General features: G+C 35.5%; 1 protein-coding gene across 1 annotated transcript; it reads right to left on the reverse strand.

Moving 5' to 3' along the window:
• Positions 1-7,214: 7,214 nt before the first annotated feature.
• Positions 7,215-14,033, reverse strand: LOC142346096 (lysosomal thioesterase PPT2 homolog). The gene is made up of 4 exons (XM_075398603.1): positions 13,825-14,033; positions 11,494-11,707; positions 8,469-8,682; positions 7,215-7,645 (listed from the first exon to the last, which is right to left on the reverse strand). The coding sequence occupies exons 1-4, from the start codon at positions 14,026-14,028 to the stop codon at positions 7,363-7,365; spliced, it is 915 nt and encodes a 304-aa protein (XP_075254718.1). The 5' UTR covers positions 14,029-14,033; the 3' UTR covers positions 7,215-7,362.
• Positions 14,034-14,235: the final 202 nt, after the last annotated feature.

Raw genomic sequence — 14,235 nt, forward strand, 5'->3', positions numbered from 1 at the left:
AGTGTAAAAACATTATATTTCAAATTAATCAGTAAAATTCTAACAGTAAAAGGTTTTTGTAAAAGTCTACAGTTGTCTGTTTGTATGGTACAGAGACTTCAGGCAAATTCTCGATAGCAACAATGAAGACCAGAAGCTGCCTCGGAATTGAGAATCGAGGATCAACTACCCATCCGAAGCACGTTTTTCTCTCTTTTATAATTGCTACATCATCATTGAAGTCTGGGAAGAAGAAGTGGACCTTGAGATTTTTGTTCAATTTCACAGATTTGATATTCATCATTCCAGCCTTTATTTGGTTCAAGACGGTTGAAATCCTAAATGGACTAAAGTTAAAGCAAAATTGCCCCTACAATCATAATTTCTAAATCCTTCTCTCTGAAGCATTCATATGCTATATGCCAATGAGTACCATGATTATAATAGCCATTTATTCGCTTTTTCTGGATTGTTCTCATATTTTATAACAGAACAGACTTATTTGGAATGGGAAATATGAAAAGGTCCTAGAGATGAAGAATCTCCGCTGAAGAGTTTATAGATGTCAACTTAGGCTGGTAACAAAAAGTGCTTCAAATTGTCTCAAGAAAAGAATAAAAGCTAGTTATAGTTCAGTTGTTGGAGAAGGAAAAGAAGTAAAATGAGTTGTACTTTTATTTGTACACTATGATAAAGATGACATCATTATGACGCAATAGTGACGTAATTATTACGGTACTATGAGTAAGACCTCAATCACGTGAGTTGTGCACGCTTAGATAAAGTATGAATCATCATATCTCAAGTAGTATGGCATAGACTTTGTTCACATGAGTTCAATGACCACACAGAATATCTAGGTCTCTGTAATTCGGTAATTGTTCCAATCATAAGACGTAATTGATCTGAATTTTTTTCCAAAGAGGGCAGTGGCCCTCTTGCAATTATGAAATCATCTAATTGTCCGTAATTGCGAAGATAGTAGGACGTAATTTTTATGGTACTATGGCTTAATATATACATTTTATGACTTACTTCTAACGATAGTGGAATGCTCGATGAATTTGTACTCAAAAAATCTCTATCGATCACCTGAGAAGATTCGCCTTTACAAAAGAAGATGTCAAATTGATGTTTGTAAGATAAATAAATATATGGATTGTCAGATATAAATTAAATAAATACAGATGATGATGTTAAGTTGTCTAATTTTTGATATTTTTTCGAAAAATATTTGAAAACATTTTATTTTATTTTTTTTTTACAAAATTTGGTTGTTTTTCGACAATTCTGAAAAAACATTTAAAAATTGGGTATTTTTGACAAGATTTATCTACTTTGTGGTAATCATAAGTGGCAGCAATTGGACAGTTTTTAATAGAATTGGGTTTTTTTAGAAAATATGTTTTTTTGTGGCAAAAATGAAGTATTTTCTGGTAAGAAATGGCTATTTTTTTAATATTGGGTAGTTTCTGGTAAGGTTTTGGAAAATTTTTGTCAGATTACGGTATTTTCTGCAAGATTTTGGTAATTTTTGGAAATAATTGGGTTTTTTGGCAATAATTGGGTAATTTTTGGCAATAATTGGGTGTTTTTGGTCAGAATTGGTTGTTTTTTCACCGAGAATTGTGTGTTTTCTGCCAAGAATTGGTATGTTTTGGCAAGAATTGGCTGTTTATTTCAAGAATTGGGTGTTTTTAGCAAGACTTGTGTTCTTTTCAAGAAATAGTTATTTTTTTAGCATGAATAGGGTATTTGTGGCAAGAATTGGACATTTTTTGTAATAATTAGGTTTTTTGGCAATGATTGGGTTTTTTTTGGCAATAATTGTGTATTTTTCGCCAAGAATTGGTAATTTTTTTGGTAAGATTTTTTTTTAAGAATTGGGTTTTTTTAGCGAGGATGGGGTATTTTTGGCAAGAACTGGATATTTAAAGCAAGAATGTGGTATTTTTCGATTTGAGGGAAAATGTGCTATACGTAATCTTTATACATAGGTACGTCTTTTTATCCCCCATCCCCCCTGTCTTGCTAATCTCCTTCGTGTGAACAACTGGGGTATCATGCTGTGAGGTACGTCTTTGAAATTCACGTAAACCGTACGTAACTGTGGATGACTCATCTAAATGATTATTAAAGGACTATCTTGCCAATTCTTTTCGCATGAACAGCTTGGGTATCTTGTTGTGAGGTACATCTTTGAAAATTTACATTATTAAAGTGTAATTTGGTAGGGGGTCAATGACCTTACTGATTTGATGTTAAGGCATTATCTCGTTAACTCCCTTCCTGTAAACAGCTTGGGTATCATGCAGTGAGGTACAGCTTTGGAATTTTACATTAGTAAAGTGTAATATTGGAATGGGTAAGTGACCTTACTATTTTGTTACTAAGAGATTATCTTGCCAATCCCCTTCGTGCTTGGGTATCATGCTGTGAGGTATGTCTTTGGAAATTGACATTATTAAAGTGAAATTGGGTATCATGCAGTGAGGTACAGCTTTGGAATTTTACATTAGTAAAGTGTAATATTCGAATGGGTAAGTGACCTTACTATTTTGTTACTAAGAGATTATCTTGCAAATCCCCTTCGTGCTTGGGTATCATGCTGTGAGGTATGTCTTTGGAAATTGACATTATTAAAGTGAAATATGCTAGGGAGTCAATGACCTTACTGATTTGTTGTTCAGGTACTATCTTGCTAATCTCCATTGTGTGAACAGCCTGGGTATCATGCTATGAGGTACGTCTTTGAAATCTTACGTTAGTAATGTGTAATTTGGAATGGGCTAAATGACCGAAATTGTTAAGGCACTATCTTGCTAATCCCTCTCGTGTGAACAGCTTGGGTATCGTGCTGTGAGGAGGTACATCTTTGGAAAATTACATTATTAAAATGTAATATGGTGGGGGGTCAATAACCTTACTGATTTGCTGTTAAGAAACTATCTTGCTAATCCCCTTCGTATGAACAGCTTGGGTATCATGCTGTGACGTACATCTCTGAAGTTTGACATTAGTAAAATGTAATATTTGAATGGGTAAACGACCTCACTATTTTGTTATTGAGGGATTATCTTGCTAATCCTCCTCGTGTGAACAGCTTGGGTATCATCCTGAGAGGTGGTAGCTCTTTGGAAATTTACATTAGTAAACTGTAATATGGTAGGGGGTCAATGTCCTTACTAATTTGTTGTTAAGGCACTTACTTGCTAATCCCCTTCGTGTGAACAGCTTGGGTATCATGCTGTGAGGTACACTTTCGAAAATCACGTAAACCGTACGTAAGTGTAAATGAGTCACCCTATCTAATTTAATATCAAACATTACCTAACTAATCCCCTTTGAGAGAACAGCTTGGGTATCATGCTGTGAGGTACTTCTTTGGAAATTTACATTATTAAAGTGCAATATGGGAATGAGTAAATGGCCTTACTAATTTAATACTAAGGGATTAACTTGCTAATCCCCCTCGTGTGAACAGCGTGAGTATCATGCTGTGAGGTATACTTTTGAAAATTTACATTATTAAAGTTGATATGGTAGGGGGTCAATGTCCTTACTGATTCGATGTTAAGGCACTATTTTTTTTAATCCCCTCCGTGTGAACAGCTTGGGTGTCACGCTGTGAGGTACATCTTTAGAAATTTACATTAGTAAAGTGTAATATGGGAAAGGGTAAATGACCTTATTAATTAGCAATTGGACAGTTTTTAATAGAATTGGGTTTTTTTAGAAAATATGTTTTTTTGTGGCAAAAATGAAGTATTTTCTGGTAAGAAATGGCTATTTTTTTAATATTGGGTAGTTTCTGGTAAGGCTTTGGAAAATTTTTGTCAGATTACGGTATTTTCTGCAAGATTTTGGTAATTTTTGGAAATAATTGGGTTTTTTGGCAATAATTGGGTAATTTTTGGCAATAATTGGGTGTTTTTGGTCAGAATTGGTTGTTTTTTCACCAAGAATTGTGTGTTTTCTGCCAAGAATTGGTATGTTTTGGCAAGAATTGGCTGTTTATTTCAAAAATTGGGTGTTTTTTAGCAAGACTTGTGTTCTTTTCAAGAAATAGTTATTTTTTTAGCATGAATAGGGTATTTGTGGCAAGAATTGGACATTTTTTGTAATAATTAGGTTTTTTGGCAATGATTGGGTTTTTTTTGGCAATAATTGTGTATTTTTCGCCAAGAATTGGTAATTTTTTTGGTAAGATTTTTTTTTTAAGAATTGGGTTTTTTTAGCGAGGATGGGGTATTTTTGGCAAGAACTGGATATTTTAAGCAAGAATGTGGTATTTTTCGATTTGAGGGAAAATGTGCTATACGTAATCTTTATACATAGGTACGTCTTTTTATCCCCCATCCCCCCTGTCTTGCTAATCTCCTTCGTGTGAACAACTGGGGTATCATGCTGTGAGGTACGTCTTTGAAATTCACGTAAACCGTACGTAACTGTGGATGACTCATCTAAATGATTATTAAAGGACTATCTTGCCAATTCTTTTCGCATGAACAGCTCGGGTATCTTGTTGTGAGGTACATCTTTGAAAATTTACACTATTAAAGTGTAATTTGGTAGGGGGTCAATGACCTTACTGATTTGATGTTAAGGCATTATCTCGTTAACTCCCTTCCTGTAAACAGCTTGGGTATCATGCAGTGAGGTACAGCTTTGGAATTTTACATTAGTAAAGTGTAATATTGGAATGGGTAAGTGACCTTACTATTTTGTTACTAAGAGATTATCTTGCCAATCCCCTTCGTGCTTGGGTATCATGCTGTGAGGTATGTCTTTGGAAATTGACATTATTAAAGTGAAATTGGGTATCATGCAGTGAGGTACAGCTTTGGAATTTTACATTAGTAAAGTGTAATATTCGAATGGGTAAGTGACCTTACTATTTTGTTACTAAGAGATTATCTTGCAAATCCCCTTCGTGCTTGGGTATCATGCTGTGAGGTATGTCTTTGGAAATTGACATTATTAAAGTGAAATATGCTAGGGAGTCAATGACCTTACTGATTTGTTGTTCAGGTACTATCTTGCTAATCTCCATTGTGTGAACAGCCTGGGTATCATGCTATGAGGTACGTCTTTGAAATCTGACGTTAGTAATGTGTAATTTGGAATGGGCTAAATGACCGAAATTGTTAAGGCACTATCTTGCTAATCCCTCTCGTGTGAACAGCTTGGGTATCATGCTGTGAGGAGGTACATCTTTGGAAAATTACATTATTAAAGTGTAATATGGTGGGGGGTCAATAACCTTACTGATTTGCTGTTAAGAAACAATCTTGCTAATCCCCTTCGTATGAACAGCTTGGGTATCATGCTGTGACGTACATCTCTGAAGTTTGACATTAGTAAAATGTAATATTTGAATGGGTAAATGACCTCACTATTTTGTTATTGAAGGATTATCTTGCTAATCCTCCTCGTGTGAACAGCTTGGGTATCATCCTGAGAGGTGGTAGCTCTTTGGAAATTTACATTAGTAAACTGTAATATGGTAGGGGGTCAATGTCCTTACTAATTTGTTGTTAAGGCACTTACTTGCTAATCCCCTTCGTGTGAACAGCTTGGGTATCATGCTGTGAGGTACACTTTCGAAAATCATGTAAACCGTACGTAAGTGTAAATGAGTCACCCTATCTAATTTAATATCAAACATTACCTAACTAATCCCCTTTGAGAGAACAGCTTGGGTATCATGCTGTGAGGTACTTCTTTGGAAATTTACATTATTAAAGTGCAATATGGGAATGAGTAAATGGCCTTACTAATTTAATACTAAGGGATTAACTTGCTAATCCCCCTCGTGTGAACAGCGTGAGTATCATGCTGTGAGGTATACTTTTGAAAATTTACATTATTAAAGTTGATATGGTAGGGGGTCAATGTCCTTACTGATTCCATGTTAAGGCACTATTTTTTTAATCCCCTCCGTGTGAACAGCTTGGGTGTCACGCTGTGAGGTACATCTTTAGAAATTTACATTAGTAAAGTGTAATATGGGAAAGGGTAAATGACCTTATTAATTTGTTGTTAAGGCTCTATCTTGCTAATCCCCTTCGTGCGAACAGCTTGGGCGTCACGCTGTGAGGTACATCTTTGGAAATTTTCATTAGTAAAGTGTAATATGGGAAAGGGTAAATGACCTTTTTAATTTGTTGTTAAGGCTCTATCTTGCTAATCCCCTTCGTGTGAACAGCTTGGGTGTCAAGCTGTGAGGTACATCTTTGGAAATTTACATTAGTAAAGTGTAATATGGGAAAGGGTAAATGACCTTTTTAATTTGTTGTTAAGGCTCTATCTTGCTAATCCCCTTCGTGTGAACAGCTTGGGTGTCACGCTGTGAGGTACACTTTTGAAAATCACGTAAACCGTACGTAAGTGTAAATGAGTCACCCTATCTAATTTAATATTAAAACATTACCTAACTAATCCACTTTGAGAGAACAGCTTGGGTGTCATGCTGTGAGGTACGTCTTTGGAAATTTACATTATTAAAGTGCAATATGGGAATGAGTAAATGACCTAATTTAATTTTAAGGGATTAACTTGCTAATCCCCCTCGTGTGAACAGCGTTGGTATCAAGCTGTGAGGTACATCTTTGGAATTTGAGGGAAAATGGGCTATACCTAATGTTAATACATAGGTACTTCCTTTTACACCCCCAAGCTCTGCTTAACTATTACTACTTTAGTTTTTTTCTTAATGTCTGAGCAAATAAATCTTATAATCAGCATATTTGCATTGATTAAATTAGGGCATTTTTTAAAAAAATTCTCAACGGGGTCACAGTGATCTTCATAATTTTAAAAGCAATGGGTTTGTAATGTTTGGGGTAGCAGATCCTTTTTGTTCTATTTCATTTAATGAAGTTTGTGGCTGCTTTTTGATCTTTGGTGTTTCACCCTCAGTGGTTTCTTTAATCTCAATGTACAAATCTCAATGGGGGGGGGGGTGTAAAATTTTTTGACATAACGTAGAATTGACATAACGGCTGACATAGAATTGAAATAACGAGATTTTTATCATTTGATGAGCAAATTACGGGGTTAAATACTGTGTAAAGGTTGCTCATATCAGAATCAATCCCCGAATAGCGTATAGAATTCGAACGGTAGTATGGAATCAATTTTTCGTTCCTCAAATCTAATCTTTCATCGAAATATTCATGCAAAAGCTCTTATTAATTTAACCTCATGAAATAGTCAATCAAGAAAAAAAGGACTGTATTTTTCTTTAATTAAACTGAAATGTGAATTATACGACACCAATTATCATCAATTTACCAATTAGCAAACTTATATAAATCGGCTAACTGTAAACATCGAGATAATATCTATATATATATGAAAAGCAATGCTCAAAAATGTTAACTAAACCAGGTATGGCTTAATAGCTTCTTCATATACAGTTCTGTTTAGGATCCACTGCGCGTGAACGACACCTGGAATCAACTTGATTACCAGTTTCTCAGCCTCGTTTATAGTTCGCATACCGTATGAGTCGTTGAGGTAAGTGGGCTGTTCATAGAAGGGTACGATGTTGAGGTTCTCATCGTAGAAACCGTAATGAGCAGATTGCCAGGGTATTATGGTGCCATCGTCCGGACCACCAACCAGTACCAGCTGCTCCAAGTTGACAAAATTATCCTTGTATCTAAAGAGAACCGCCCTGACTATCACATGTGAATATAAACTGTCCCTTCCTTCGTAAACAAAAGTTTCAGTTCCACAAGCCTGCTTGAACAATCTCAGGGCATTTTTACTTCTAGCGGATTTTCTGGTTTAATTGACTTACAAAGGTTAGACTAGTCATTATTAATGAAAATTATCATTAAAAGACTGCAAACCTATCAATTACTGATTGTCGTACCCTAACGAGTGGGAAAAGGAGAATTCTAAAAGATGGCGGGAAGCGAAATCACCTCAGCTCACTTGGCATTTTCGTGAGGTACCCGGATTGCTCCCTATTAAATCTAGTAGTCTTGCTAGGTGATATATGATTCTCAGTACTTGTTATGGGGGTCAAAGCACGTGCAACAACGTTAGTTGCACGTGCTTCGACCCCATAACAAGTACTAAGAATCATAGGTCACCTAGCAAGACTACTGGGTGGTTGGTACCGGTAGACGCTTGTCGTGTACTGTTAAAATGGACAAGTACAGCTCTCGAACTCGGTCATATATTATAACCCATTCATCTCATTTTTTCTTGTTCCTAAAGGCTTCATTTCTCGAGCCAACTATTCATTGAACAAGTAGAGCTAGCTTTTTATCAAGTTATGTCTAGCGCATCCTATGCACAAATTAAATTAGGATGTTCTCTCTCTCTCTCTCTCTCTCTCGACCTTCTAACAGTAACCATGCTTGGTTGTATAATATCTGTATATTTCGTTATTAGTCACGAAGGGATCATACAAAAAAGGATTTTCAACTGGGATCACGAAAAATGAAAAGGCTAAAAAGAACTTGTGAGGATACCTTTTGGCAGATGCGTGTGGCACTTCATTGTTGAGGAATGGCAAGTAGTAGTTGTTAGCCAGATACTCCTTCCTCTTTGTTGGGTCAGTCCAGTAGTTGCACACAGACACCGTCTGGCCTAGATTCCGGTAGCAGATGTGGTAGACCTCCTCTCGCTTCAGGTGTTTGAAGTCCAGAGGGGGATACATGTCCGGAATTCCATACTCTCCAAGAGCTAACAATGCTCACAACTAGTAAAAGTACTTTTCTGCATTTATTGAGCTTCAAAGTTGATTGAAATTGAGAAAATTTAACACCCAGATCGAGGCATACTTGCAAAAATATTATAGATCAACGGTAACAAGCGTGGAAAAATTCACCGCAGTCTTCTTTTTCAATTTTACGTTGAATGGGAAATTTTACTTAGGTGCTGAAAATAAGGAAAGGAAGATCAACGCTAAAAAATGCTCAGTTATGCTAGATCAATGCTAGGAGAAGAATATTTAGGTCAGATAAACGCTGAAAAATGCATAATTAGCGATGATATCAGCGCTAATTAGCGCTAATTTTGAAAGATCAACGCTAAGTTAAACGATATGAAAAGAAATCAACGCAATTCATAACAAAGGCAGATGTTTTTTTGACGGATGTCAACATTATTGTAACATAATTTCAAAGCATTCAAAGCCAATTTTACATTTTATTTTGTTTCTATTAGCGTTGATACCTCGGCTTGGTCGGGTTTTCAGTGTTGAGAAAATCAACTTTAGAACGCATATTATTAGGCATTCTATTCGAAAATGCGACAAAACTCTTGCTATAATTTTTTTAAATGCGTAAACGTCTTACGTCGCATTTCAAAGCCCGCACTGCAATATCTTTATACTCTAATGTCGTGAGTCTGTAGACATTAATACTTATGTATACCAATTGAACCAATCTGGTCCAAATATAACGAATCTATTTCTGATATGCGAAGTTCACAAAAAAACTCATCTGAGTTTGTCTCCGCATTCTAGACTTGACTTGAACATCTCTGACTTTTTTGACCTATTGTATTTGAAATATAGCTGAGCTTGATTTGTACTGTGCAGGCTTTCAGATATCTTTCATGGTACTTTGACATCATAGTGAATGAAAATGGCAAAAAATTTGATTGGGGTTAAGCAATAGCTTAACCCCAATTAAAGAGATTCGTTCATAGTGATCAGACTATTTCACTGATAAGACTACTTCGAGCGCAATTGAGTCTGATCAGAGGTCGTTCGCTGGCAAGGTCTGATCAGAGACAACATCAAGCGCACGCCGAGCGCACACCACACGCTGTTTCGATCGAACTACGGTCTGATCAGACGACACGTTGGTCTAGGATGTTCTTATCTGAGGATACTTTCGTGCGGCACGATCTGATTAGAGGTTACTTCCGGAGGACACCTCATCCTGGGAAACAATGAGCCTAAGGTTTGAAAGAGAATGAGTCGGCCAATTGAGAAATCAAACTTCAGCTGACTCAACAAAGCATACATTGGATCATCAAACCACCCGTACCTAACTCCAAGTGCGTTTCAGTACTGGGCCAGTATAAATACAATTCCTCATCATTACTGATTCATGTCAATTTTTCGACTAGTCAGAATTGCGTTCAGTTTGATTTTACAATGGTCAGACTTGGGCCAAGTATAAAAACAAAATTCCGTACGGGGAGCGAACTCACACTCTCCCTCTCCGTAGACGTTTGTTCTCCTTTTTGAACCACCATGACAGTTGAAAGCTTATCTTTTGCGCGTTATTGTACGCTTGAAAGAAGCAAATTTCAAGCAAGAAAGGGAGCCAAATATATTACCTTGGAGACTTGAATTTATAATTATCCAGTACTGATTTAAAATTGCAGTTCGGTACGGGCAACACATAATTATTTTTGAAAAAAATTGGGAAAATTCTTACATGGAACACAGAGGAGCATCAAAAATTCCTGACCGCCGGAAAATCACGTCTTGGATGCACACTTGCGTCGTGTCCAGAAACCGAAGCAATTTTAAAATTGAGACCGCTCTCATTCAATCGCTTACTTAGCCGATGGCCACAATTTTGTTGCACGCCCTTTACGAACTTCACATCAAAAGCGCTCACTAAGGACTTCAAGTTGACGCCAAAACTATTTGATCTATACTTTAAACATTTCTGAAAGCGAAACATCTCAGACCTAAACTGGAGATAAAAATTGTACCAGTTAGGTGAGAAATTCGCTGAAAATGATATTGTTGTGGTGTTCAAGGATTTTGCACCACCATGAATCTGAACACTAGGAAACAAAGAGAAGGCTCGCAGAGATTCCAACGTCATAATGGCGAGAATTGAAATCTCGATAGCCTCAGGAATGGTCCAAAAACAAGAGACGCTTAATGCCAATTTATCAATTTCATAAAAGAAAAGAAACTGCAAAGATTATGGGATGGAAAACTTTGAAGTTGTGATTTTGTCTGAAAATTAATTCTCCTTTTGTTGATTTCATTTCCCGGGAGTGTATAAGGGCCTTAAAGTTGATGGAATTTTTTTTCTAATTCACTGATAAGGTTTCCCCCCTTTTCAAACAGATTTTGAAAACTAATGGGTCGAATTTGTGAGATGTTTATTTACTGACGTACAATTGTCTAATCTGTTGCCAATGTATATATATATATATATATATATATATATATATATATATATATATATATATGTATATATATATATATATATATATATATATATATATATATATATATATATATATATATATATATACATATATATATATGTATATATATATATATATATATATATATATACTGATGTATGAAATATAATTCAAGAAAAATTAAATGTTCATTTGAACTTTTCTTTCTCAGTAAGACATCACCTCTATTCGACATCTGGTTATCAAACTTTCGACAGCGCAATTGAGTTTTTCCCCCAATGCAATTATGTCCAATGAATTAATTAATCAGCCCAAAAATTCACCCCAAAATTGTTAGGTTAAAGCACAAAACGAAGTGTCCATTGTTACCTGGTGCAGATAAAGATATGAAGGTATGAATATTCTCATTGTCACTCATTTGCACAACTCCCCTGGCAAGAGCGCCACCCTGAGAGTATCCGAGGAGTGTGACGTCACCATACTGTTGAGTTATATTGTAGAGGAGGGAGGAGAACACAGGTACCTGTTCTAGTAGTGACACCACACTAAGGAAATCGTTGAAATTTCCATTCAGGGCGAACACCTAAAATGCAGACAATTGATATATATATATATATATATATATATATATATATATATATATACCATATATACATATATATGGATACCATATATATATATATATATATATATATATATATATATATATATATATATATATATATATATATATATATATCAAAACACGCACGTGCAAGCTTAAAAATACCGAAAGTTAAAATGTCAGAAGTCTCTATATGCATAATCGCAGAACATTCGGCGCAGTTTTAAACTTGCAAGTTACGTGTTTTAAGCAAGATAACGTGTCTCTGTAAAAATCACTTGGATTTCTTGCTGCACTCTTCAAACGGCTATCAGGTACTCGATAAACGCCAGAGTATTCAGTGACTTCAAACAGAGTCGACTGATGGACTGATACCGCGCGGGTTTGCACGATAAAAAAATCTTATCAATCAGACTAAGCCATATTGGTTTTATGGAATCTTAGCAAACATTATAAGCGGTTCTTATACATTAAAAGATCAAAAACAAATATAGCAAGAACATGAAAATTGTGAAAACACTTTCTGGACTTAAATAACAAATTGGACTTTAGAAACTTTGCACTTCTTAGTAGTCATATTTGGACAATTAACATGCACAAATATAATCATAATTTTTATAATGTAGCCTTTCAGTTCAGTCAATCTTTTGGTCTGAGAAAAACGGAGATTTTTTTTGTCTCAGAAAAGCGCGGAGAAATAATAAATTAGGTTAATTTCTTTGTTCCGCATTAGATCAATCCCAAGCACCTCAATGTGTCTTCACAGTTGATTTTTTTGCATATGCAAAACATAATTGTTTACTGGCATCACCCCATAGCCAACTTAAAGACAAATGTTCACACTTTGTATCAAAACACAGCAATTTTCGTCGCTTACTCTGGTCCTTGAGGACAATTGCTTCTTAGAAGTGCTACTTAGTTTTCCATTGGTAGATTAGCTACACAAATTAAACCAAATAGAAGATAATTAGGATTTATGAATCTTCCAAACCATAGAAAAATCAGATATGGTTTTTATTCACCACAAAGAGAAAATATATGATTTTTACTAATCATTGCAAGAACATTAAAAAATATATTTGAGTATAACACATATGTTCTTTGTATGGTTACCAGAGATGTTCATCCCGGTCGTCGTCGACAACGCTTTCTATACATGATTTCCACCTTTTAAATCTATAGGGAATTAGATGCCAGTTTTATCGTTCTTCCAGCTGATGTACGTCATTTTCAAACATTTTCAAAAGCGAAAAAAAAACTTTTTACAATGATTGCGAATTCGCTGAGATTTCATCACAACTAGTTCAGTACAATTAATCTGAAATGTTTTGAAACGTTGTAAGAAATGCGCTGCAACTTCAACGCATTTCTCACAAAGTTGTGACGCATTTAACTACATTATTATGTAAGGTTTATTTGCTGAAACTTCTGAGAATTCAGCACATTTCAGCGCATTTCTTGCAAAACTTTTCGGGAAAAATCTCTACCTTGGATGCACATCAACCTGTGCCTCCTCGTGTCAACTAAAACATGGAGATCGTTTATCTTGCTAATTTAGCCCAAAAAATCTTAGCTTCACTTGTCTGAACTTCGCAGTTTGGGCTGCTTAACTATCTGCAATATAGCATAACGAGAGAATCTTATCGGGCTGAACACGCAGTTCAAATTAAATTCCACTCAAAATGAACATCCAATGCCTCCAACCCCTCCCTTCTCATGTTTTTTTTTGGAGGTAGTATTTTGAGAAACTCCAGAGACGTATAGGTCTCAGGAGCTTCTCAAAATACTACCTCCAAAAAGACATTAGAGATGGAGTTTAGTGGAGCTTACAACAGGTTTAAAACATAATGGTTGTAGACTGACAAGAGTTATACAATAATGCTAATTAGGCTGATAATTGTATGATTATAGTTATGAGCTGATCAAAATCAGAAGTACAATTTTACTCTCAAAAAGACACTGATCAGTGTAGACTGTGACATGAACAGAATCTGTAAATTATAAAAAGTCTATATAAAGTCTGAATTTACAATGGTTCAGTACTGCAATGCTCTGGATGGTCGGTCCGGGTAGTTCATTTTAAATATAAAACCAACCTTCATAGAGGGGAAGTCTTCTCTGACAAATTTCTTGAGAGTGTCAAACTCGGTATAGCTGGCTGTCACTCCATGGATGAGGACCAGGGGACGGTACACTGGCTCATCATCCTCTTTCTCACTTTTGGTTGCACTTCTTCCGACAACGTCACATGCTGAAGACAACACCAACAAACAAATGGACAAAAAATGACACGACTTCATTTTGATCAAATAATCAATGAGAATGAGTTATTAAGATTTCTCTGACCAATATGTCATCAATCAAGTACTCCAATTTTGAGTAAATAAACAAATAGCATTGTTTTTATTTACGATGGTTATCGAAAATGTGAAATAAAATTCTTTGTCAGATACTACTTACTTTGTATTCGTCGGAAAGGTATTTTATTCAGGAAAGAATTTGTTCAG

The sequence above is a fragment of the Convolutriloba macropyga genome, chromosome 1, assembly GCF_964194025.1.
Source record: "Convolutriloba macropyga chromosome 1, txConMacr16.3, whole genome shotgun sequence".
NCBI lineage: Eukaryota > Metazoa > Xenacoelomorpha > Acoela > Convolutidae > Convolutriloba > Convolutriloba macropyga.